At 44.2% G+C, this 27,947-nt stretch overlaps 1 protein-coding gene across 1 annotated transcript; it reads right to left on the bottom strand.

Annotated features, from left to right (window-relative positions):
* Positions 1-786: 786 nt before the first annotated feature.
* On the bottom strand, positions 787-11,639 carry F3 (coagulation factor III, tissue factor). The gene is made up of 6 exons (XM_004319648.4): positions 11,384-11,639; positions 10,190-10,301; positions 6,109-6,299; positions 4,130-4,308; positions 3,116-3,275; positions 787-1,781 (listed from the first exon to the last, which is right to left on the bottom strand). The coding sequence occupies exons 1-6, from the start codon at positions 11,481-11,483 to the stop codon at positions 1,645-1,647; spliced, it is 879 nt and encodes a 292-aa protein (XP_004319696.2). The 5' UTR covers positions 11,484-11,639; the 3' UTR covers positions 787-1,644.
* Positions 11,640-27,947: the final 16,308 nt, after the last annotated feature.

The following is a 27,947-nucleotide window of genomic DNA, read 5'->3' as shown; positions in this document are numbered from 1 at the left end:
CTGCTAGATTTTATTTGCATTTGAATGGAGAACTCACTATTTCTACATTCTAGACGAAGTGAAGTAGTTCGACTCAGCCATGTCTAAGAGCCCACTGGCACGGTCACCCTCAAGGAGCAGCAGACGGTGACCCCATCCTGTCCACAAAGAGCTCTCAACCTAGTTTGCTTCTAATAACTCTAGAAACTCCACTTCTCTCTCTCCTTATCTTACATTGTCCTTTTATCAAATTTTCTTTCAATAATCTGAAGAATTTTTCTTCTGTTCTCCTCTCCAACCCTCATCTGCAACTCAAACTGATGCCCATGGGAAGGTCTCTCTCCCGCTAAGCCTGCAGTAGATGGTATAAAATCCTCCCTTCCCTGGAAACCATACACCCCTGCCTGTTGCTGTGTGACTCGTGGTGCCTCCCGGCAGGCAGAGTGTTATCAGGCTTGGTCATATGTCTTGCTTAGGCCAGTGGCATGTGACCAGAAGTGACACTGAGCCACTCTGGAGCGGAAGTTTTAGGAGGAGGCTTAAACCTTGAAGACATGGCTGCCCGTTCTACTAGTTTTTTGCTTTTCCCTCTGCCCTGATCCAAATAGGGGCTTCACCTTTGGTTTTGGTCCTAGAATGAGAAGACATTAAGAAGAGCTGTAGTCAATCCACAGCCACCAAACTGTAAGTGTAATGTAAAGATACCATTGTCATAAGCCACTGAGAATTCCAGGGTCATTTGTTACTGCAGCAGAGCCAACTAATACAAAGGCCAAACCATAAATAATAACTAAATAAGATATAATAAATAGTCACAATTCCCAGTTACCTTTATTTATATAAAAGTATATTAAATAAATAATCTCAATATATACAAACAATATTACCTCTATAAATAGAAAATCCCCATATATAAAACCTTTTTTCAAATTATAAATATGTACAATGTTGACCATAAAGTGTGAAGTACCTTAAATCTTAAACTCTATGTAATTGGTTGGTATAGTAGTCTTATAAAAATACAGCTATCTGTCAAGTGTTTCATCAACAGCATTTAAGTCAGTTAAAGTGCTAAACTGTAATGCATGTTACGAATGTGCCCCCAATACAAGTCTTCTGCTTTTAACACATTCATATAAATGTTGTTTGCTAATTGTTTCGAACCTCCAAAAGTACTCAAAAAAAAAAAAAACCCTAAACACCATATTACAAAAGGACAGACATACGTTAGAAAGTCCACCCAGTTTCCATTTTACTCTCCCACATGGTTTGAAGTCGGCCTCTCAAAAGTTCTCCAAAAATCCACCCAGGACTTTTTAGGGCATTTGTTCATTTGTTTTTCCTTAGATGATCTGGCTTCAACTTGAGTGTAGAAAATATACAGTCTAGAGCATGATATGTGCAAAAGGTGCTGCAGCATTAAAATAGAAATTTAAAAAACCTGGAATTGGTTGTACCGCTCATTACGTCCCAAAGTGTCTAATGCTGATGTTGAAACCAGAATGCTAATCGTGAGAACAGGTCAGATAAGAGCTTTCTTTGAGCCCAAGGGTCTCTAAGCTCCAAACACTCATTTGTGTTTCCATGTATTCTACTGCCTTAAATGTTCTTGGTCACAGTGCAACATGAGTTCTGCAGAGTTGGCAGATCCAAGAGCAGGATCTTTCATGCAACATTGAGGGGCAAGCTCTCCTTCCCACTTCGCTCTGCTCTCGCCTTCCTGCACTTATACAGAGACACAGACAGGACGATGATGAAGATGATGACCACAAGCATCACTGCTACAACGATGAAGGGCATTTCTGAAAAATAAAAGGTACCAAGTCAACTCAGAGAGAGAGAGCTTGAATCCCATTTATCAGTGGGCAGAACTGAAGGCATAACCCCAAATTACACCATCCTGTTTTTGCGTAACTTGAAATTTCTTTCCTGCGCTCTTTCCACCACAACCCATTTCGATTAGGAAAGAATCTGTCAAACCCTAGATGTTTGCGGGCAATTGACAATGGTGAAAACGATTTAATAAACTGGATAATGCTCACAGTCTAGAAAGATGCATGAAGACGGAAGCAAGAACGGCTGTTAGAAACAAGTGGCTGAAAATGATGCTGAGTTTGGTGGCAACGATTATAGAAGCTAAACTCTCAGTGCAAAGAGAGATGCAGAGCACTACCAAAATTCAAGTAAAGAAGAGATGATAACTGGTTGGGGCAATAAGAAGGCTTCCTGGTGGAGGTGGCATTTGAAATCATTCTCAAAGGACCCAATTCAGCAGATAGATAAGAGGCAGGGGAAGCAGCGATCTAGGTGTGCATGAAGTCAGAGAGCAGTGGAACTCAAGCTGGCTTTAGGAGGATGGACCTGAGGGCTGTGGGTATGAGGGCCCAGACGGTGCAGAACCAGAGGGAAAGAGAGCCCTTTCCTTCTGTCAGTGTCAATAAACAGGAGGGAATTTTAAGTGTTTTTAAAAGGCTTAAATTACATCTTAACAAGGCACTAGGTCATTATTGCTATCCTTTGACTTTTTGTTCCCAAAAGTACTCAGAGCACTACCCGCTCAAGCCTGGTGGGAAATTCCTGGGCTCTCACCCTCATGCACGTGTCTGAGCCTCCATGGCATCTCCAGATAAGATCCACTCCTCACTTGGTGTCAGGGCCCTGGTGTGGCACATAATGTACACACACACGTGCCAGCCAGGGACACACACATGCACGTGGTATACCTGATAGACTCAGTCCCTTCCCTTCGTGGGTTAAAACCTTGTGGCAACAGCCCACAGTAGGTGCTCATAAATGTGCATCAGGTGCTGCTGCACCTGGTCCTGAAGCTCCCCCCAAGCTCCCCAAATCAGAATTTAAGTATGAAGAAATGCTCAGAGAAATCTGCATTTGATGCTAAATCCTAAACATGCACCATGGGCCCAGGGCTCAGCAGAGAGCTTAGCGCATGGTATGTGCTCAGAAAAACACTTGCTAATACGAGGGAACAACATAGAAACATCTCTAAATGCCTAAAATTATGAGTACCCCCAAAACCACAAAAAACCAAGGCAGTTTTCCCCTGAAGAAAGTACATCCTCGTCCTGGAAGGCACCCCTCCCTCCCTCCCAGATGGATCAGGGGTAGAGCCACTCACCCGTGGACAGAACTTTCTCTTGGCTGGTACACTTGATGGGACTTTCTGGACTCTTCTGGTTAGCTCTTCGTGATGGAATCACTGCTTGAACATTGAAACAGTAGTTTTCTCCTTCATCCACATCAATCAGAAACTCATTAGTGTTCGTCGTGGCCTTTTTCTGTTAAAAGATAGAGTCCTTTATTCATCTGGGCTCCGGGAATTCTGCCCCCTTTATTAAGTCACTGTGGTAGTTGAAGCCTACATGGACACATCTGACATAAAGGACTGGAAGTGAGTTGGCTCATCAAGTTCCCCCGATAACTGCTAAGGATGTTTTTTTCCCAAGGATGAAGATATCCAGTTTGGGCACATCCAACCCAGTTTTTAGCCCCTTTAGAAGATATCTGGGGCTTCCCTGGTGGCGCAGTGGTTGAGAATCTGCCTGCCAATGCAGGGGACATGGGTTCGAGCCCTGGTCCGGGAAGATCCCACATGCCGCGGAGCAACTAGGCCCGTGAGCCACAACTACTGAGTCTGCACGTCTGGAGCCTGTGCTCTGCAACAAGAGAGGCCACGATAGCAAGAGGCCCACGCACCGTGATGAAGAGTGGCCCCCCTCGCCACAACTAGAGAAAGCCCACGCACAGAAAAGAAGACCCAACACAGCCAGAAATTAATTAATTAATTAATTAATTTAAAAAGTCTGCAGTAAAGGAAAATAGGAATGAAGTATTAATTGTTGAATGGAAAACAAATCTTGTCTCTGGGATCCTCCGTAGAGGAAGAAATGAGGAAGCTGGTGGGAACCTTGGAGATGACTGGTCCAGCCCCCTGGCTGAGGAACCTGAGTATCCGAGAAGGCCCTGAGCAAGGCAGCTGGAAGTCACAGGTAAAACCAGGACAGCGGCCCCTCCCACTCCGCCACCCTGTCCTCTCAACCACCCGCTCTGATATTTGAGTTGGGAAAGAAGTAGGCTGTAAAATCAAGGATCTACAATTTAAAACGAGTCATAAAAACAAAAGAACGCTCACCTTTCCTGTACTTGAAGCTCTCCAATAATAAAGTATATAATTCAAGTCCTTGCCAAAAACGTCACGGAGGCTTAGGAATGTGCCGCTCACTCTGACTAAGGTACGTGCATCTTGTACCGTCACATTCAGTTCTGTCCCAGCTTGTTCAAAACTCCGAATTGTTGGCTGTCCAAGGTTTGCTAAAACACAGAAAATGAGCTTTGTTGGAATCAAAGAATTCTAGACAACGTAGAATGCCATTAATCACGGTTAATAACAACTTGGTCATCCCTCATGAAACAGCTCATAGAACCAACTCCCTAGCCCCAGAGCTGGGCCCCGAGACGTTCTACAGCAGTGCTGTCCAGCGGAAATGTAGTGGGAGCCACAGATGTCACCTTAAGTTTCCTTGGAGTCACATTAGAAAACGTAAAAAGGAACAGGTGAAGTTAATCTTAATAATATATTTCTTTTAACCCCATATGGCTAGAATATTATCATTTTAACATTTAATCAGTATAAAAACTTTTGGAGATCTTTCTCAAAATCCAGCATGTATTCTACACTTAGGGCATTAGCCATATCTCAGGTGCTCAGCAGCCACATGTGGTTAACCAACTGCATAAGGTTCCAGATCTTACATACAATAAAGTAGAGGCTGTGGGAAAGCCCAAGAAATGTCTGTCTTTGGTACCTCAAGGAACCAGTTTTAACCACCAGGTCTCTTTGATGGCTCAATTATCTCATGTGCTTTGGTTGAAGGACAGTAAAGCAAATCCCGATAACTTAACAGAAACTATGTGCAAGTATGTGTGTGTGTGAGCACATAAATAAATAAATAAACTATTTCCCCTCTTGCACCGAAAAAGGATTTGCAGTGGCTGACAAAAAACTCAAGAACTATAAAAAGGAATCATGAGGATGCTGCCAGTGGAGGGAGAATAAATGTCAATGACCCTGCAGTTACTGCAGGCGGCTGTGGGTAGGGTCGCTACTCTAGCTAAGTGCTGGGAGAGGCACACAGGTAGAAGCACTAGGGGAGTTTGAAGACGGGCTCTGGCACACGGGGGCTCAAGCCAGGCAGCCAGATTCACCTGGGGTGAGGCTGGGCCTATTTCCACCCTCAAAGTAGGTGCTAAGGGGAAAGGCGGCTGCCTGTCCCTCTGGCCCCTTCTCTCCATCCCTGCTTTGAGAAACTCCCCTCTGGGTGTCAGAAGGGTAAATATAAAAGCACCAATAACACAACACTTTCATTCCAAGTCTTCCTGCTAGAGCAGCTGATTTCACTCTTCTCAATGTGCTACATGTGTTTATTTAAAATACCTAGTTCAGAACCATAGCCGTGACAAAAAATTTACGTCTCCTACTTGGCAGGAATCCTCTGCTCTCCCTTAGTAGACGCTCAAGTCAGTTTCCTGGGCCAAAGGCTGGGGAGAAAAGCATTCTGCGTTTTCAAGACCAGCATGAAGGAAGCAGGACGGGAGCTGGCCCGGCAAGTGGCAGCACATCACAGGACTCAGATCATGGTCAAGCGATTAGAAAGGTCAGCAAGCCCGATGATGAGATTGGAGGGAGACGGAACTCTCCCCTTGGACTCGTGACCATCTGTGAAAAACCCTCAACTGGGACTTCTGAAAATTCAGAAGTGAGGTATATAGACTCTCCTAAATATATATGGGGAAATACTGGAACCCCAGGCTTGGTGAATTTCCTACTCCCTGCCCCTCATCCAGCCAGTTACTGGTAGGGTCTGGGGACAGACTGGTGGAGAAACCTACTTGATGACATTGTTATCAACTCCAAAGTTCACGTTCCGTGAACCTCCTGCCACATCCGGAATGAGCGAAGAGGCCTGTGGCACTTACCAGTGTCTGAGAAAGAAGACGTGTTTATGGATAAATATTTTCTTACATCATGGCTCCTAAGGGTCACAAGCTCACAAGAATATTCAGAAGTTTTTAAAACAAGAATGAACGGTTACTACAAACCGAGCTACTTACTCTCTAAGTAAGGTGTGAACTCCGGGGAGTTGGTAAACGGAGGCTCCCCAGTAGAATCGATGGCATCCAATGGGTAGGAAAAGACCCGGGCCAAGTATGTCTCTTTGACGTTTTTCACGATCTCATCGGTGACGTCACACTCTGTGTCTGTTGTGTAGAAGCATTTGTTTTTCCAATTTCCTAATCTAGAGCTGAAGGAAGAGAAATGGAACATTATGATTTGCATCCAACAAGACAAACTGGTTTCTGGCTGGGGTGCCTTGTTACGATAGCAGCTTCCCACAAGCGATCCCCGAGGAGGCGTTTGGTACGCTGAGCACTTCAGATGAGTTTGAATCCTCACAGCAACCTGCGGGTGGCTCTGTAATTGTCTCTGTTCTTACAGGTAAGGCAATGGAGGCAAAGGGAGACTGGGTGACCAGCTCCACGTCACACAGCTGGATTTTGAGCCAGACAGCAATTGACTACTGGGTCTGTGCTCTGAACCGTTCTGTTAAATATCTTCCTTAAAATGTAGATGATTTGTCATGACTATGTGGGATAAAGGGCAATTTTCCATCAAGACCCAATTATTTATTACAGTCCACTTATTATATTCTGTGTACCACATTCTATGTTCTATGTAATATATTCTATCTTATTACATTCTATTGTGACCATTCTTGGTGTGGTTATTTAACAGTTATTGAATCTACTATAAGCCAGGCACTGTACTGGACCCTCAGCCATGTTACTTTGTTTGGTATAATCCTTCCAAGAAGGTATTGGATCTTCCTCACATATGAGGACCCTGAAGCACAGAGCTGCTAGGTAACTTGTACAAGGTCTCACAGCTTATGCGGTGAGAGCTGGGTCTGTTCCTCTCATTATACGACATGCCCCCCTCACTTTCACAAGATGTGCTGTCAAAAACTATAGAGCAACAATACAGGTGGTTATCTGTCAAAGTCTGAGACTAAGAGACAGATCTGACGAAAGACAGAGCTTTCTTTTGTAAGATGTCATTGAAGAGGAAATGATTTAAAGTACTGCCAAAAATGAAAGTATCCTGAAATGATATAAAGAGCTTCTAAAAATGAAATTATTCTACAGAACCAAGACAATTCCTAGACAAATGTCACTGCAGCTGGATCCACACACATCTGTCCCACATAAGTTGACAGCTACCCGGACCTTCCCCATCATCAACCACTAGCGTTCCCTACCCTTCATTCAAGGCCACGTTCCAATCCCACCTTCTGCAGGAATCTCCAGATCTCCTTGCTCAGAATTGATCTTTCCCTTCCCCATCCCCCAGCACTGACATCTCATTAAAGCACTTAAGGTGAGGGTGGTACCAGGGCTCCACACCCTTGTGCTCCCCCATCACGCAGTGGGGCTTTAGGGCTTGCACATGGCCAGGCCTTGCTGGATATTAGATGGTTTACATTTCCAGGTTGAACCGGGGGAAAACAAGCTGCCATATGGATTCAGTTGTCTAAATCCAGGCATGAGAACCACAAATAAGTATTTTTTTAAAAGTCTGAACTAAGTAATCGGGCTAAGAGGGTGTGAGTAAACACACTCTTGGTCCTTAAATTCACAAATAAAGATTGATACAGAAATATCAGTTTACATACTCTTAGATTTCTCTAATTTTCTGTGATAAAAGTAGAGATGCAGTCTTAATTCCAGAATGACCAGAATGCATTCTTTTAAATTACATCATTTCTATTTTAAAAAGTGAATGAGAACCTGATGATTCTTCTCCACTGCTATGGCAAACAAATGGTTCAGATAACAAGAGCAGCACTGCTGGGTGCTGAGGCTATACTCTGTCTGAGAGATAGCATTTGGTTCCTTCCAGCTCACAGTAGCAACCACAGTCCTCTGACAAAATTTAGCACAAGCAACTAAATCATCAAAAGTAATAAAGCCATGAAGTGCTGTGAACAGGTTAGGAAGGGGCAATTCTGCAGTTCATTTCCTCTGAATGCTATGATCAGCATGAACAATATAAACGCCTCCAAGGTTCCTCTGGGTATTGCAAAATCTCCTGATTTGGAAATAATAAAAGTTCCGCCTGAACTTCTAAATAATCCCAACAGAATCCAGACTCACCAATTAAGAAGCAAGTTGATTTCTACAAGCTTGGGGAGTTCTGTTTTAGAATTCAGAACGTTTCATGGAATCAATACTACAAGGGATGGTCGGTGCTAAGGCTTGAGCCAGTAACACTTTGCAACCACCGGTGAACATTTCCAAAGGGGAAAAAGGCAGTTGGCGCTCCAAGGAGGGGCTTCAGACACAGCAGCGGCACCCTGTGTTTGAGGACTGGCTGGTGGTGAGGTGGGTGGGTCAGGAGGAGCAGCAGGTTAAGACGCTTTCTCTAGGGAAAGAAACCGGGAGGGAGGAAGGCGCACTGAGGAGACCAGTGGGAATGACTTTCTTTCCTCCTCCCGGCTTTGGAGCCCCACATCAGACCCGAGGGAGACCCACTGAGGGGTGGTGGTGCGCGTCGCTGGGTAGACCGTGGTACCGGACCCTGCTGGGCGAGCCCCATCAGCGCAGTCATGAATAAGTCCCTCACCTTCCCAGGGCCAGTTTCCTCTTCTATAAAATGATTGCTACGGTCCCTTCACCCAGGAATCCCATTTACCCGTGGGCTGGTCGCCGAAGAGTGCGGGTCTCCGGCAGGGGCGAGGGACTGCTCACACGTCCTCCAGCACAGGTGTGGAGACGGCCGGTGCGGCGGGAACCACCCCCAGCCCGGGTCCGCGGGCGCCCTCAAGAGGCAGCTCTGCACTAGGATGTTTGCACAAGGGGACTGCGTCCACTTACGTAACAACAGCCTTGCAAAGTCTAAGAACTTTGAGTTGACAAAGGTTTATGTTTCAAAAGCTGGTAACTCAGAAATATGTTTCCTCGTGTTCACCAAACTTAATATATTTCGGAGGTAAGCATTCCTCCTAAAATCTTATTTTCACTACCCAGAAGGAAAGCATCTACTAAGGTAAACTTCAGCTCTGTATCAGTGGAATTACTAACTCTCAACCAGTAGAATCTGATTTGACAAGTTTGACCATAATAGTAATTATTACCTCGAGTTATGAAATTCCTTTAAATCTTTCTATGTATCTATACAAGCTTGCATGCACACACAAATTCTCTTCCGTGTTGCCTTGGCAATGGTTGTCATGAAGTTGATTTTGGAAAAACAAACAAACAAACAAAAAACCACCTAAATTTAAGCCCCACTCCATACTTAGCAGCTGCATTCCAAATGCTACAAAAGGCTTGGCACAAGCTAAACAAAATGGCAAAGCACCTTTAATTTTAGCCAGGGATACTTTTGTGCCTTTTACAAGCAGTGTTAATTTCCACAGCTGCTCTCCTCTACTTAATAAGAGCTCTACCAAGCTTCCTAGAACATTTCAGAAACCAAAAACTTGCTAAGAATATGGTGACAGCCATCAAAAAGAGGACATTGAGACTGAATATGCTGAATTAGGGGCTCTTGGGGACAGCTGCCAATCAGGGATGGGGACGGATGAGCAGAGCAGCCCTGACAGCTCAGGGTGCAGACAGAGGAGTATTCCGTTCCCGCTCAGTGAGTCATGAATTTGACCCCCTCCAAGATCATGTATGCAACTGAATTTTGAATCATGAATCCAAAGATTAATGAATCAAACACTGTTTAAAGGCAATGTATACATCCAAACTCCTCCCCACCTCTTCTCTAACATGTTAAATCCCGCTAGCAGTCTAGACAGCACGGAAAAAGAGCTGTGTACTTAGATGAAATGAATTATCAGCGATCAGTGCCACCGTGGCTTGCTCAAGAAGGTTCTCCTATCCATAGCTTATACTCCACTTACAAATTTCCCCATCATCTCCAAAAACAATTAAAACGTTCTATCAGTTTAAGGTCTGGAAATGTTGCAGGCTTGACAGAGTATGGCTCTGGCCAGCAAATTATGATGAATGCCCTCTTCTTTGTTATCCGTTAAATAATCTCATCCATCAGTCAGCTTTAAAGACATTTATATTCAGCACAGGAAACAGCAAAAATCTGATTTTTCTTTTTTGGTACCTGGCTTACCTTATCTGAACAGTGTAGACATGATTGATGGGTTTGGGTTCCCACTCCAAAATGGTCTTGAAATTAGTTGACTTCCAAGTTAAATTATATGCTACTACTACATCTGTAGTGCCTTTAAACAACAGAGAAACAGCTATTAATGTTTACATGAACTTCTCAGCACACGATTTCATGTTGATGGTATAAAACAGCTTCCCACTCCCCAACACCATCATAAACCTCACATTAATATTTTTCCAACCACAAAAGCTTTAACTGAATTATAAGAAAAAATCTGCAATTTTTTCCTAAACCCAGAATTTCCTCATGGCAAGATTGACCAGGTAATCTGAGGAAACACACAAGGATCTTGAAACCTTTGTTTGAAATTATTCATGGGGGAAGCCCTGTGATAATGACCTGGAAGCACAGCCCAGGAGCCATCAGTGGCCCAGGGTGTCCACGGCCCAACTCGGGAAGGGCAGGACTCCAGGTTCAACTTAGCAGGGAAAGCCGGCTAGGAAGGGTTTTCCATAAATTACGCTAAAGGACAAAGCCCACATGTGTAAGAAGAGTTAGGACTGCATCCAATAAAAAACCCAAACCTTGACTTTTTTCATTTGTATCTAAAATGTCTCTATACTGAAACTTCCACAGACAACAATGCAGCCGTTAAGCCTGTTAACACCGTCGGATGTATTCGGTTAGGATGCCTCATTGTTAAGGTCTGCCTGGCCAGTTCTCAGCAGATCAGCCTCTGCCCTGCCCGCACACAGAACAGGCTTACAGGGCATGCACAATGTGGTGCCTGCTCCAGTCCAAGCGACATTTTGCAGGGACTGCCTCTAACGCAATCTAAAACACAGACGATCAAGATAAGACCGAGAGCCGCTTTTTATTATGGAAAGTGCATATATAATGAAGGATAACATTCAAACATTGCGCGCCGACCCGTGCAGGTGAGAAGCCACGTCCCACCACCTTCAAGGTGTCGGCTCCCTGGGAAGCTCTTTTCCTAAACTTCAAGCGAGAGCCCCGAACGCACTTAGGCAACGCTGGACGCCACGAGCAAGCATCTCTAGCAGAAGGGGCGGCGGGTCCCGGGCGGGTGGCACCTCAGGGCGGCAGGGCGAGCCTGCTGCCAGCCAGGACTGTCCTCCCTCTTCCCGGTGGCGGGCCCCAGGGCTCGGGGGTGGGGGGGAGGGTGCCACTCACCTGTGGCTCCGGCCACCCGGACCAGGACCCAGCCGAATAGGAGCGCCCGAGCGACGGCGGCCTCGTAGCAGGGTACCCGGGGCCCGGTGGGGGTCGCCATGTTCACGAGCTGACGGCGAGGTCGGGAGGATTCCTTGCGCCCCGGAGGCTGGGGAGGAGGGGAGGCTGCTGAGGTTGGACTGGAGGCGCCTGGGGCTGCGGGATGGAGCAGGAGGGGCGCGAGGAACCCCGAATCTGTGGGAGCCCGTGCCCGGCGCGCTTTAAAAAGCCCCTCGCACGCCCGCGCCTCCGCAGGCCCTACGGCCGCCCCCGCCCCTCCTCCCGACTCCCCGCCCCCAGCCAGGCTCCAGCAGCCTCCCTGGGCTGCTTCTGGCGAATCCACACCCCGGCCCCGCCTCCTCCCAGTAGGAAACTCCGAAACCCTGCAGGGGCTGATTCACCCGTGATTCAATCGGCCGTCAAGCGCGAGTGTCCTTCGGCCACTGGCGGCTCCAGGTGCTGAGGGGAACCAGAGTCCCAGCCGCCCAGACCCCCTGACTCCCAGCTCTGGCCCTCAGGCCAGCGACCCAGATGTCCGCCTGAATGGGCGGCAGGTCTGTTGGGAAGGAAAAGGTGGCGGTTGGAAGGAGTTCGAGGTGGAGGAGAGGGAACCCTCCCTTCCATTTGGCGATACAGTGTCCCCGCCAGCGGGAGCGCAGTACTTACCGAGTTTAATAGAAAGTACTGGCTCCGGGCTCCTCTCCGGCCCCCAGGGCATTTCCCGGGCGCTTTGCGCGCGTCAGGCTGAGCCTTGGAATCTGCAGCCAAGTAACAGCGTGACGAGGAGCAGAGCCCTCTCCTAGCTTTGATTTCGGCTTTCGCCCCGAAGGCAATGATACCTGGCTCCCCTACCTCCCCGGGCCCTTAGCCTGGGTGCATCCTATGAGATGGTGCCAATGCAGGTGCTTCTACGGGTCCGAAGTTCAGTCAGCTCAGGCACAACCCAGCCCACCTCGGGTTAGTGACCGAGGAAGAACTGCCCCAAATCTAGCACTTTGCCTCTGGGAGAATTCCAAGGTGACATCTGCCGCCGTCGAAGAAGACGTTTGCGGGACTGAGCTCTGCTCAAGTATAAAGAAACCAAAAATGAAATTTAAAAATATAGTCAGACTTAAGCTTTGGTTTTTCTGAATTTTCTGGCTTCCTCTTCTGGGCTTTGCTGTAAAGTTGTCAGGCAGGAGAATGTTAACTCTTATTCTACTGAGCGGCTCTGTAGGCGTTCTTGTCAAAGTATTGCCGTCATTTTTTACTGTACTCTGTAGTTCCCTCCTCGACAGACTGGAGAGTTTTTAGGAGAGTGGAGTCTGTTTTCTCTCTTTTTCTCTCCCAGTTTTTTTCTAGGGAAATTAGCCTCGCACTTTAGTGCACACTCTATACACATTTCCATATAGCCTGCTGAGCCATAGCATTACACTTATTTTAAAAGAAATGAAACTTTGCAAAATTAAATTTTCCCCCTTTCCTTGAACTGAAATAGCACATCCAGGTTTAGCTCTTGTAGTCCTTCCTTCCTGGAGGCTGAAAGCTGCACTTGCTGGTTTCCTCTTTGAGTTCTCCTCCAACTCTAAAACAAAATTTATATTTGCAAAACTAAGCCATGCAATCCTCCTTTTTGCAGTCTCTGGCCGGAGTCATTTTTCCTAACGGATCTTTAGCCCCACATGGGTTGTGATTCTTTGTGCTCTGGAGTTGAAGGTAGCTGGGAGAAAATGTTACACTTCAATCAAGTGCCTTACAAGACCCAAGGAATTGTTGCTCTGTCTGCAGAGTAATTGATTGTATGTGGAGCCACTGACTGTCCTGAAATCATAAAGGGCTTTAAACAATCAGCATTGTTTAAATTGTCAAGATCAGCAGTTTGATAAGAAAAATATGTTTAACATTATATTGTGATACCAAAGGTGCCATAAATGTTGACAAAGTAGAAGAATATTTATTTTGCATATTCACTAAAGTTATCGGGCAGGAAAGAGAAGAATTTGTCGGGTGTCAGCATATGTTTTTGAGTGAATATAGAATGACATTCTTTAAGATTTGAAAAATGCACAATAGCCAGGACATGGAAGCGACCTGAGTGTCCATCGACAGATGAATGGATAAAGAAGATGTGACACATACATACAATGGAATATTACTCAGCCATAAATAGAAACGAAATTGAGTTATTTGCAGTGAGGTGGGTGGACCTAGAGACTGTCATACAGAGTGAAGTAAGTCAGAAAGAGAAAAACAAATACTGTATGCTAACACATATATATGGAATCTAAAAAAAAATTTTAAATGGTTCTGAAGAACCTAGGGGCAGGACAGGAATAAAGACGCAGACTAGAGAATGGACTTGAGGACACGGGGAGGGGGAAGGGTAAGCTGGGACGAAGTGAGAGAGTGGCATGGACATATATACACTACCAAACGTAAAATAGATAGCTAGTGGGAAGCGGCCGCATAGCACAGGGACATCAGCTCATGCTTTGTGTCCACCTAGAGGGGTGGGATAGGGAGGGTGGGAGGGAGATGCAAGAGGGAGGAGAAATGGGGATAAATGTATATGTATAGCTGATTCATTTTGTTATACAGCAGAAACGAACACACTATCGTAAAGCAATTATATTCCAATAAAGATGTTAAAAATAAATAAATAAAAAATAAATTTAAAAAAAGAGTTAAATGTAGACAAGTCTAAAACACATGTACAATATAGGAGTTAGGAATACCTTTTTAATTAAAACTGCAAACCCCAAAGCTATGCAAGAATGTGAAGGCATATTTGAATATGTGAAAATTAAAGTTTTTGTGTATACAAAAAACTCCACAAATAAAGTCAATTATCAAAGGTAAAAAAAAAAATAAAAGATTTGAAAAATGCTAAAAAAGAATGACCACTTTCAAGAAGAGGAAGAAAACTGGCTATGGTAAGTAACATTTCATAGTAAAGTTTTTTTCCTGGTTGATCAGACCGTGGCCAAATGCTTTCTAGTGCTGCTCTGCACGGTTAAAATTTCATAACTGATAATTTTTTGCACAGAAACCGATTGATTATTAAAACAGTTTTTTTAACCCCCTTCAATAAAGTGGAGCTCAGCAGTTACCAGAGTTTCCTCCTATATGATACACCTTGGAGATTCAGATGTTTGAAATGGTCCTAAACTATAATGATAATCAGGCTGGCCTGACCAATCCCCTTATGATTAGATCTTAGAATGTCACATGAGTGGGGGGACCTGGCAGACATGCCTTCACAGATGACGATCCTGTGCTCAGCTGGCCTGAGTGAACCCCGCTTGCCTAATCTCACAATACACATCTGGTTTTCTGACCGCAGGAGATTTCTTTGCACGACCATGCTTTCTTCTCCCAATGCATGGAAGTAAGATTAGGTCGTAAACCCAAGCTCACTTTAATTAGTTTATTCAACCGTAGGTGCTCAACAATGCTCTGCAATTGGTGTAGAAAATATTTGCAGTTTGGAGACCTCACTGTTCTCCCGCAGAAATATTCTGATGTTTTCTCCTTCAAACATGCATGCATGGAGTCATGTAGCAGGGTTGCATTGCCTTTGCATAACCAGTGATGAAATGTGGTTGGTGAAGAGTCTGAAGGTGACTGGGGCAATGTTGCAGCGCTTCCTCTATACTTTTATAGCTCTCCCCGTTTCACAGACTTGACCTCATGGAATACTTTACTTGATTTCAACTGTGTGTTTGTCATCTGTCTTTCCCACTAGAGCTCCTTCGGGGAATAAGAACTGGGTTTTTTTCTTCACATTTCTCACACAATTACAAGCACCTGGTAGGCTTTAATACATTTTGAATCAATAAACACTTTGAAACCATGCATGCAGCCAGATATTTTCACTGGCATTCGAGAGATGAAATTTGTCATCGAAATTCTTCTGCTAGTGGCCAGCAGCGAATGTTCCCTAAAAGCTCAACTTGGTAAGAAAATACAAATCCACCATGTGTTACAAGGTCTCACTTGACAATGAGCCCCAGCTGTCTAATGATTAATGATCCTTGCTACAGCCAGAAAATCTAATCAGGAGAAGTGGCTGAAGAGCAGAAAACAAATGTCAAAGTTTGGGAAATGGTTAGCATTTTCCTAAAAGACTCGATATTAGAGTGATTCAGCAGATTTTCAGTCATCTGATGAGCTGTTGCTAGCTTTCCTTGCTTAGAAAGGCTTAATAACTTTTCAGAATAAATTGCACAAACTGTATCTCTCCCAAGGAAAGGGATGGGTTAAGCTTTATGATAGAAGGTGAAATTGAGAGTAATTTATATGAAACTATTATATTCATATGAAATAGTAAAAAGAGCAATAAAACCATTTACCCAAAATTCAGGTAAAAGGCAAAGTATGAAAAAAGACCAGAGGGAATAAGTGTGGGAACACAGAGTCCGGAGGAAAAAAAATGTGACTTAGCAGAACCTTAAAAACATCTGGCAGGGTATAGTTAGTCATGGAAAAGTTGACAGTCATGATTATGCATTTTGTGAAAATAATTATACACTAGTCTAACAGTTAACCTTTAGACCGAAATTAAATAGTTGAGAGTCCATAAAATGAAATCTATTGTCCTGGTCATTCAAAATACTCCTACTAGCTGTCTAGAATAGTTTACAAGAAACTTTGCCAAATGTTATCCCATAGCACCAGTATTCTGAAAAGTATAATTTTAGAGAAAAAGCTTCCAGTTCAAATCTTAGACAGGATTATTATTTTCAGCACACAACTATCTTTATAAGCTTAAGACTTATCAGTCTTCCTGCCAAATTTCATTTTGATGAACAGTAAATATTCATCATATATTATCTATATACAATGTTGACAAAATAAATCATAAATGTAAATTGTGGACATTGTTTTAGTAAGAAAAACTCATTTAAAATTAAAGCCTTTAACATATGTTCTTAGTAATATAACACATATGATTTAAAAGTTTTTATATGGTATCATGTTATGAAAACATCGCTTAATTCCCCATTTCTAGATCTCCTTATACCTGACTGTGGGCTGAACCCCACAGGCCTGCAAGCCTTGCAGTTGCCCAGCCTGGAGATGAAGAGCCTGGAGACAGCGACAGAGACATTAATGGTTTAATAGATGGGGGAATCTTACCCAAAGTGTCCTGGAGCAACACTTCACCATGTGCGGCAGACAGTGAGCAGGAAATGGCAGCAGTCTTTACTACTTAGGGAAGAAGGAGGCTACCATTTATAGAGGGAATTGACATCAGGTTGTCTCCTCAGTTACCAGGGACAAATTAGGCCCTATAAGTAAGGACTGGATAGTCATGTGAGTGAAGCAGGCACTGGTCAAGTAGCGGATGTACCAAGAGCAAGAGACCAGCCGTCTTGAGTGGCCTGGACTTACCCTGACATATGCACTAATTTGATGAACAGAAATCTATTCATTCAATAAATGCGTGAGTATCTTGCCTGATGCTGAGTTCTCTGCTAGACTTTGGATATAAAACAAAAAGAATCCTTCCTATGTACATACATTAAATCCTATGCAATGATTTGTACAATTTTCTGCCAGCATTTTAGTTTGGATATGAACAATCTTAACAATGTTATTTATTAATAAATTTTGTTCCATGCAAATTAAAATAAATAACCTTTAGGTATGTCATGGTCAGTCCATCAAACAGGTGTCTTTAACTCAGAAAATTATCTGTGGGCTTGAAGTACATATACTTTATCAGGTTGGATGTATCGATGAACTCTCAAAGTTTTGTACATGGAAAAAAATGAATTCCAATATAGAAAGACAACCCTATTAAAAGGCAAGTCTAATAGAAAAAGATAATTGGGTGTGGAATTCCTCAGATGAAAAATTTTAAAAATAATGAAATAACCACCTCAGATGAAAAATTTTTTAAATAATGATATAACCAGTTTAAAAACATTTGCATAGGAGGATTCATTCTTTTTTAGATAATTCATTTGCTGACATTTTATAAAATAGCATAGGTCACAAATGCTCCAAAATTTTAGCCCATCACTCATCCAATCACTTGCTGCCTTTAGTGAATGATGCTCTGTCCTATTACATCAATTACTCTTGAAAACAGAGCTTTCAAGCCTGTAAGTAATTCCTGAATAAGCCAAGTTATTTCCACAGTGGAAGCATGTTTATAATGTTTGGCTAGTTGTAATTGCTGTCCTAAACTATCCCCCTTTAAGTTACTATATTGTAGCAACTCACAGTTCTAAATCAGCTACACACAAACCATGAAACGACTCCTATTCCCTGTGGTGAGGGGAGTAACAGGACATATACTCTAGAGGGTGCTTGTGGTACCAAGGCAGTAGTTTTCAGAATTTGGTAAATTTTATACACAGCTGTTAAAATGACCAAACTGAAAGGATTAGTTTTAAGCCTGGACCTTAATTTTAAGAATAGTATTTGTTAAAAAAGAATGAAATAATGCTATTTGCAGCAACATGGATGGACCCAGAGATTATCATGCTAAATGAAGTCAGAAAGCGAAAGACAAATACCATCTGATATCACTTATATGTGAAATCTAAGATATGACACAAATGAACCTACCTGTGAAACACAGACTCATAGACATAGAGAACAGACTTGTGGTTGCCAAGGCGGGGGGTGGTAGGAGAGGGCTGGGTTGGGAGTTTGGGATTAGCAGATGCAAACTCATATTTAGAATGGATAAACAACAAGGTCCTCCTGTATAGCACAGGGAACTATATTCCATATCCTATGATAAACCATAATGGAAAAGAATATGAAAAAGAGTGTGTGTGTGCAGAAATTAACACAACATTGTAAATCAACTATACTTCAATAAAATTAATTTTTAAAAAGAATAATGTTCTTTTACATCTCTTATCCTTTATGGATTTTTTAACCTAGACGTTGCTTTATATAGGTTAGTATTTATTGAGGAATTCCTATGTGTAGGGCTGTGTGCCAGGAACTATACTATGGGTCCCTTCTCTAAAATGTGTTTCAAGCTAATCAGGGGAGTGAGACTAATATGGAAGCTTCCACAGGAGGAGGCGGTATAAGTGAAGCGGGATGTGTCGCCATGTCTCTTGCTAGTCCATTGACGGCTCAGTGCCTGCAGAGACTGCGTTATCCTAAGTCAGGTCCCCGGGGCCTGGCACGTAATAGTTCCTCCACAGCCATAAAACTTTGTTTAAAGACCTAAAATGTATTTGGGACCTTTGAAGAGAGAGTTCACTTTTCCGGAGGAAGAGAGAAGGTTCCCTGGAGGAAAGCAATATCTGAGCTGGACCGCAGAGGAATGGCAGGGCAGAGGAGGGGTGAGCAAGGGCTGAGGCCTGCATGAGCAGAGTGCTATGCACGATGGGTTTGGGGCGCAGGGGTCCTGTAGGTGAGGAGTGTGGCCAGAAACCAGGACGATGGCTGGCGGGCAGCTTTGTGGGCTCCGCTAAGAAGCCTGGACTTGATTCAGCAGAGAGAACCTCAAGAAGCTTATTCCTCTGATCATGCCGTGCCAGAAGAATTGAGTTAGGAGGCAGCCGTAGGAGACAGTGTGAAGGAGGAAGCCGCAGGACTTAGCGCCTGATTGTGGGTGGCAGCAGGAAGCAGAGAGAGGAGGAAGGCCTCGGGGGAGAGAAACGAGGCACCACAGTTCAAGGTAGAGCATGGAGAAGGTCAGCAGCTCAGCAGCGAAGAGCCTTACACAAGTTGAAGTTGAGGCGGGCAGTGGCCATCCAGGAACAGTGCCCTGCACGGAACGTTGGAACCGGGGCACAGGCTTGTGGAGAGTCTGAAGTTAGGGATAGAAATTGGGAGCCATTTGCTTAGAAGTCTGGTCAAAGCTGTAAAAGTGGACAAGGCCCCCAAGGAGGGTTAGGGTGGCAGCAAATCCCTCTGCAGACAGCAGCACTCCAGTCTGCCCAGCTCAGTTAAAGGGGAAGGCACGGGTTTATGCGTCTGGTAAGCTCACAGCCCAGTGCAAGGGCTACAGAAACCAGAGCCCTCTGAGGCTGGGTTTCTCTCGTGCTCTCTCTCTCTCTCTCTCTCTCTCTTTTTTTTAATGTATGTGGTCATATTTATTTATTTACTTACTTTTGGCCTCGTGCCTATGGCATGCAGGATCCTAGTTCCCTGACCAGGGATCGAACCCATGCCCTCTGCGTTGGAAGCTTGGTGTCTCAACCACTGGACCACCAGGGAAGTCCCAGAGACTGGGTCTCTCTCTCATTCTTGTCTGCTCTCTCTCCCATCTCCCATTTCAGCTGGCCTCCACTTGTCTCTTAGGGAGACTCCACGTGGTATGGCCTGGTTGCTGCCAACAGCCCCAGGGCCATGTCCTGTCAGCTTCATCACCCCAGGGTGCAGCCGTCATGCCAGGGAAGGACTTTGTCCCTGCTTGAGGCTCATGCCCACTCCTTGGGCCAGTCAGTGTTGCCAGAGGAACACGTGTCGGCTCCTGGGGCCAGGGTGTGGGTCTGCTCTTGGAGGGAGGGGGTTGATAGCGTTAGTGGCCCAACAGCAGCAATGGCGACCGCTGGGCTTAGGACTGAGGCTGGGAGCTGGAGGAGGGAGATGATAGGGAAAAAATGGAGAAATTTCCAGAGAGATGGGGGAGGGCAGGTGGGACCCTAACCCTAAAGAGAGAGAGTTTTCATAAGAAAGAGGAGGTCGTGGCAGCTGAGAGTGAGCAGAAAACCAGTTACATATATAATTTTAATGGGTATGAAAAGATTCAGCTCCTAAAAGTAACTTGGCTACCCATCTTGTCAAGTTTCTCACTTCTTTGGGTTAAAGCAAGAAAGGCCTCCACCGTTGAACAGGGGGAGAGACACATCAGGCTTATCAATCATTCATATCAATTCAACAAATATTTATGGCCCCCTGCCCTATGTGCTAGGCGTGACGTTAGGTGCTGGGGTCGCAAAAATGAAGATGTGTTCCTGCCCTGAAGAGTAGGAGATAAAGGGCAACACGAGACACACAGTCCCACACAATAAGTACTGTATGCATTAGTTCCTTGGATGTTTATTGAGCACCTACTATGTGTCTAGCCTGTGCTGGGCACCTGGGGGGCTGGGGCTGTTAAAGACACAGTCTTCCACCTGGTCAGCAGCCAGAATCCCGTACTTACCCTCTTGCCACCTTCATTGCCCTGTATTGAGGTTATTATGATGATATTCTGTTCTTTCCTGGTCTAAGCGCCACACAGGTGGGAACATGTCTGCCTTTGCTCCTCCACAGAAGGCCAGGACCCATCAAATATTTGCTAGATGAATGGACAACACACTAGACATAGCTCTGACATGATGTCACTTTCTGAGAATCCAGGAAATCTGCAAACTAACTTTGTTCCCTCTATAAATAGCCTCTTATTTCTTCTTAGCTGATGTCATGATGCCAGTGGAGAAACAAATGATCATTTGGAAATATTCAGCGATCTATTTCTATTATTTACAACTAGTGAAAATGGCTGGAAGATATCATTCTAGCATCCTCTAGGTATTAGCTGATTTAATCCTCATGACAACCCTGTGAGAGGTAGATAGAATTTTATAACATGAGGTAACCCAAAGGCCAGAGAGGTTAAGGAGTTTGCCCAAGTTTCCACAGCTGAGAAGAGGCAGAGCTGGGATTTGAAAGCAGGCAGTTGAGCTCCGGGGTGCGACTCCCTAACCACCACACATGCTACTCTCCCCAAGGACAGCACTAAAGCATGCACAGGTCCTATGAAAGCTCCACGGAAACCGACGCTTGGATTCAAGTCCCTTTCTCTTTTTCCTCAGCGTTTCCTACCTTGTGAAGCTGGCCCTCTCTGAAGTTCCAGGCTTCGAAACAAAAGGGAATTTCCAAACGAAAGCTAAGCCAAAACCTGGTCTTATTCAAGAATAAAGGGCTCCTTCTTTTGCTTTGTTTCCAACTCATATGGTCCTTAATGTTTTTCCACATTCAGATTCTTTTCCCCTCTCTAGAGCAGAATAAAAAGAGATTCTACCTGAAAATGGCTTCTTCTTGCCTTGACAGCATGAAATAAATATCCCTCAGCATTTCCGTTACTCACTAAGAAACATGGGTCATGATTATGATGAATAAACTAGAGTTTGGGTCAGGAGGACCCTTCTGGCCTACTTCTTGCTATGGCGTAATGGAGCTGATGAGTTCGTTTAAACCGTAATCACCTCCACTTATCTGCCTTCCACATGCCTTTTCTCACACATGATGCAAATGTCCAGGCTCAAGAGGGAACTTGTTGGACTCCCTTGTATTTCCACTTGTCTGTGTAGGATGGTTGCTCCTTACCTGAGAGCCCAGGAGGGAGGCTCCTCAGCTGAGTTCCTCCCTGTGGGATCCAGGGGCTGCCTGCACCACAGACCTGACTCCTCTGTGGGCGTCACTTCCCCAAAGCCAGGCTAGGTTGCCTCATGCCAATCTCTGAGCCTGCCTCTGGGGGCAGGTCAGGTGGCACCAGCACCTGGGTGTCTGGGTTTTGCTTATTAAACCATCACTAGTCTTGTGCCCTGCCTATGTGGCCATTTCTGCATCACCTTTTTTTGTTTGTTTGTTTGTTTTGTTTTTTTGTTTTTTTGCAGTACGCGGGCCTCTCACCGCTGTGGCCTCTCCCGTTGCGGAGCACAGGCTCCGGACGCGCAGGCTCAGCGGCCATGGCTCACGGGCCCAGCCGCTCCGCGGCATGTGGGATCCTCCCGGACCGGGGCACGAACCCACGTCCTCTGCATCGGCAGGCGGACTCCCAACTACTGCGCCACCAGGGAATCCCTCTGCATCACCTTTAAAGCTGCTTAGAAAAATGCTGATGGTGCCTGAGAACCCACGACTGAGGCTGATGCTAGGAAAAATCACCTTGGGCCCTCTTCCTTCCTCCCATCAGGAACATGATTATCACGTGGCAATAATGTCCCAATCATCATTAAGGGCAGCCAGGAGAGAAAAACCCCACGGGGGCAGCAGGAGTTGAGTGAGATAGTGTATGGGATGTCAGGGAGCTGTGGGGTCAGATGGAGAGAATTTTCTTGTCATAATGGAGAGGAGCTGGGAGCTGACTGTATGGCCATGAACTACAAGCTCTCACCAGCTGCCCCCAAATACCCCGAGAGAGGGAAAGGAGCGCCTTGTCCCCATGCCTGAGAAAGTCACTTTACTCTGTCTACATAGGGCAGAAAGGTCATGTTATGACTGGAAATATTAATCCAGTTCTGCCGGGCAATACTCATAGATTCTGATTCCCAGCTGCTCGTTAACCCGGTGGGGCAGGGATGGTTACCACAGCCTCATCAGTGATGGATAACAATAACAGCAGGTGTGTGAAAGGCACCATCTCTGGTTCTCCTTCATGGAAAAGTCCGCCCACTCTGAATTACCCAAGAGGGCTGCTGCAGTCACTGAAGTCTTGGCTGTGGCCACGATGCTCTTTCCTGATCGTATCTGGTGCCTCCTCAGATAACCTCCACTATCTCTGTCTCTGCCTTGATCTCTAACCCTGGTATGCTGGCTCTGACACAGGCGCCATGACAAACTGGTCCCCAGATCTCCGACCCAGGCTCTATCTGTTGCTAAACTGTGCATGCTGGCTGTTTGCTTCATCTGTGCCTGGGACCTGATGGGCAGGGAGCTAATTCTCTAAGTCAACATTTCAAAAAGAAGATTAAGAACAAGTTAAGCCTTTAGTTCAAATAGCACAGTTAATCCAAGAGCAAAGCACACTGGATTTTGAGGCCTTGTGAAATGGTTGAGTCTTAAAATCAAAAGTGGTCATGGAAAAGTGGCATGCACTCCTTCCCCCAGGAGAGAGAAATTTATGTGTTGTGTGTGCATGTATGCAGGTATGTAAGCCATTTGATTTCTCAGGGTTTTAGTTTTCCTACCTGTAAAATGGGCACAATGGAACAGTGGTCCAAACCTCATAGTCCATTTTTCGTTTTCTTAGAGACTTGGAAATGTGGGCCAGAGCTTATATTCATGGCTGATATATACTAGTTGTATCAAATGTTACTCTTTTCAAATTACTTTTTAAAGCTTTTAATATTTATCTTCTAAGATTATAGTTCATAGTTTCTGTGAATATACCTTCTAAACTGACATGGTTCAAAGCACCCAGACTCACCATTTCTTTGTCACTAGAATTAACTCAGATATTACGGGCCATTCGCTTGTGGGTCTGCTTATTTTATTTCCGCATTGGCAAATGCATTGTTTCTAGTTATTGCAGGCTTAGCAATGTCCATTATTACTGAGATCCAGCCATGCAGTCGACACACAATGAGCACACAGTTCCCAGGGCAGAATAACGTAATCAGGTACACCTGTGGGGCACATGACACATAGGAGACAGGGTGGGCAATGCCCTAGGGCAAGACTGGGAGGCAGATGACTGCATGACAATGACAGTCTCTGAACCTGCTCCTCGGTGTCAATCCCTTTCCAAGTTCAGCAGCGATGTGCTGTTCTGGGAAGGGCTTTGGGGAGGAAAGAACTTGAGAGGCGGAGTTCAGAGAGCGAGGCAAAGAGCAATTTTCTGGGATCCTCCCACTTACCTATAAGACTCTCCCGGGCAAGCTCCCTTCAACTAAGAGCTCCTGAAACCTCAATTCCTTAAAGCCTTCTTGATAATACTGGATAGGTAATGGAGTTTTTCCTCATACCCACCTCCTAACACTCCCATCGGTACTAAACACTGGTCTAAAATGAGTAGGTTTCCCTTTGCCTGAACATTTCACAGAGAAGTACTAATTGTTTTACCAGCATTGATAAACTTTTCTGTCTAGGTCATCATGATTTAGTCACACGATGTTTTGAGTGCTTACCGTGCACTAGGATTATCTAATTTACTTCTCATGAAAATCCTGAGAAGCAGGTGCTGTAAGTCCTCCACCTTAGCCTTTAGCAAGGCTAAGGAAACTTGCTCAGGATCGCACACCGGGATGCATCAGAGCTGGGGGCTCAAAGCAGGTCATTTGAATCCAGAGCATGTATATTTGACCATGATCCAGCCTGCTAGCATCCTACCCTAAGCACTCACTATGTGCCAGCTCAGGGCAAGGTACTGCGGGGGCACCAGGAAGACCAAGATATTCCCCCTGCCCTCAAAGGGACCTAGGGAGGTGAAGGCAAAAATATGTGCTATAACGCAGAAGACACTGTTCTAGACGAAGATAGAACAAAAAGTGCTGCAGGTGCTCGAGACAGGAGTGGTCAGTTCTGGGTGGAGAGCTATTTTATCTTTTCAATCGCACTTGGTGTCCTTAAATTAAGGTATATTAAAATGACAACTCAGGGGGGTTAATGGCAGACTGTGGGAGGGCTCACGCCAAAGAGTATTTCCCAGAATTCCTGCTGCCAATGTCCTTGTCCCCGCAGTAGACCACAGCCACTCCCCACCTCTGCAGAAGACCCTCTAGCACTAGCAGCCGTGTGGTGGACAGGGTCTTGGTGCTCTGGCCTGGTGTCAGGCCTGAGCCTCTGAGGTGGGAGAGCCGACTTCAGGACACTGCACCACCAGAGACCTCCTGGCCCCACGTAATATCAATCAGTGAGAGCTCTCCCAGAGATCTCTGTATCAACACTAAGACCCAGCTCCACTCAACAACCAGCAAGCTACAGTGCTGGACACGCCATGCCAAACAACTAGCAAGACAGGAACACAACCTCACCCATTAGCAGAGAGGTGCCTAAAATCATACTAAGTTCACAGACACCCCAAAACACACCACCAGACACACCCTTGCCCACCAGAAAGACAAGATCCAGCCCCACCCACCAGAATACAGGCACCAGTCCCCTCCACCAGGAAGCCTACACAAGCCACTGAACCAACCTTACCCAATGGGGGCAGACACCAAAAACAATGGGAACTATGAAACAGCAGCCTGCAAAAAGGGTACCCCAAACACAGTAAGGTAAGCAAAATGAGAAGACAGAGAAATATGCAGCAGATGAAGGAGCAAGGTAAAACCCACCAGACCAAACAAATGAAGAGGGAATAGGCAGTCTACCTGAAAAAGAATTCAGAGTAATGATAGTAAAGATGATCCAAAATCTTGGAAATAAAATGGAGAAAATACAAGAAACATTTAACAAGGACCTAGAAGAACTAAAGAGCAAACAAACAATGATAAACAACACAATAAATGAAATTAAAAATTCTCTAGAAGGAATCAATAGCAGAATAACTGAGGCAGAAGAACGGATAAGTGACATGAAAGATAAAATAGTGGAAATAACAACCACAGAGCAGAATAAAGAAAAAAGAATGAAAAGAATAGAGGACAGTCTCAGAGACCTCTGGGACAATATTAAATGCACCAACACTTGAATTATAAGGGCCCCAGAAGAAGAAGAAGAGAAAAAAAAAGGGTCTGAGAAAATATTTGAAGAGATGGTAGTTGAAATTTTCCCTAACATGGGAAAGGAAATAATCAATCAAGTCCAGGAAGTGCAGAGAGTCGCATACAGGATAAATCCAAGGAGAAACACGCCAAGACACATATTAATCAAACTATCAAAAATTAAACACAAAGAAAAAATATTAAAAGCAGCAAGGGAAAAGCAACAAATAACATACAAGGGAACCACCATAAGTTTAACAGCTGATCTTTCAGCAGAAACTCTGCAAGCCAGAAGGGAGTGGCAGGACATATGTAAAGTGATGAAAGGCAAGAACCTACAACCAAGATTACTCTACACGGGAAGGATCTCATTCAGATTCAACGGAGAAATAAAAAGCTTTACAGACAAGCAAAAGCTAAGAGAATTCAGCACCACCAAACCAGCTCTACAACAAAGTCTGAAGGAACTTCTCTAAGTGGGAAAAACAAAAGAAGAAAAGGACCTACAAAAACAACCCCATAACAATTAAGAAAATGGTAATAGGAACATACATATCGATAAGTATCTTAAACGTGAATGGATTAAGTGCTTAAACCAAAAGACACAGGATCACTGAATGGATACAAAAACAAGACCCATAAATATGCTGTCTACAAGAGACCCACTTCAGACCTAGGGACACATGCAGACTGAAAGTGAGGGGATGGAAAAAGATATTCCATGCAAATGGAAATCAAAAGAAAGCTGGAGTAGCAAAACTCATATCAGATAAAATAGACTTTAAAATAAAGAATGTTACAAGAGATAAGGAAGGACACTACATAATGATCAAGGGATCAATCCAAGAAGAAGATATAACAATTATAAATATATATGCACCCAACACAGGAGCACCTCAATACATAAGGCAACTGATAACAGCTATACAAAAGGAAATCAACAGTAACACAATAATAGAGGGGGACATTAACACCTCACTTACACCAATAGACAGATCATCCAAACAGAAAATTAATAAGGAAACACAAGCTTTAAATGACACATTAAACAAGATGGACTTAATTGATATTTATAGGACATTCAATCCAAAAACAACAGAATACACTTTCTTCTCAAGTGTTCATGGAACATTCTCCAGGATAGATCATATCTTGTGTACCAAATCAAGCCTTGGTAAATTTAAGAAAATTGAAATTGTATCAAGTACCTTTTCTGACCACAATGCTATGAGATTAGATATCAATTACAGGAAAAAACACTGTAAAAAATACAAACACATGGAGGCTGAACAATACACTACTAAACAACCAAGAGATCACTGAAGAAATCAAAGAGGAAATTAAAAAAAAAACTAGAAACAAATGACAATGAAAACACGATGACCCAAAACCTATGGGATGCAGCAAAAACTTCCTTTCTTCTAAGAGAGAAGTTTATAGCAATACAACCCTACCTCAAGAAACAAGAAAAATCTCAGATAAACCACCTAACCTTACACCAAAAGCAGTTGGAGAAAGAAGAACAAAAAGCCCCCCAAAGTTAGCAGAAGGAAAGATATCATAAAGATCATATCAGAAATAAATGAAAAAGAAATGAAAGAAACAATGTAAAGATCAATAAAACTAAAAGCTGGTTCTTTTAGAAGATAAACAAAATTGATAAACCATTAATCAGCCTCATCAAGAAAAAAAAAAGGAGAAGACTCAAATCAAGAGATTTAGAAATGAAAAAGGAGAAGTAAAAACTGACACTGCAGAAATACAAAGGATCATGAGAGATTACTACAAGCAACTCTATGCCAATAAAATGGACAACCTGGAAGAAATGGACAAATCCTTAGAAAAGCACAACCTTCTGAGACTGAACCAGGAAGAAATAGAAAATATAAAGAGACCAGTCACAAGCACTGAAATTGAAAGTGTGATTAAAAATCTTCCAAAAAACAAAAGCCCAGGACCAGATGGCTTCACAGGCGAATTCTATCAAACATTTAGAGAAGAGCTAACACCTGTCCTTCTCAAACTCTTCCAAAATATAGCAGAGGGAGGAACACTCCCAAACTCATTCTACGAGGCTACCATCACCCTGATACCAAAAACAGACAAAGATGTCACCAAAAAAGAAAACTTCAGGCCAATATCATTGATGAACATAGATGCAAAAATCCTCAACAAAATACTAGCAAACAGAATCTAACAGCACATTAAAA

Source organism: Tursiops truncatus, chromosome 1 (assembly GCF_011762595.2).
Source record: "Tursiops truncatus isolate mTurTru1 chromosome 1, mTurTru1.mat.Y, whole genome shotgun sequence".
In the NCBI taxonomy this organism is placed as follows: domain Eukaryota; kingdom Metazoa; phylum Chordata; class Mammalia; order Artiodactyla; family Delphinidae; genus Tursiops; species Tursiops truncatus.
This window is presented reverse-complemented; position numbering and strand designations above follow the sequence as displayed.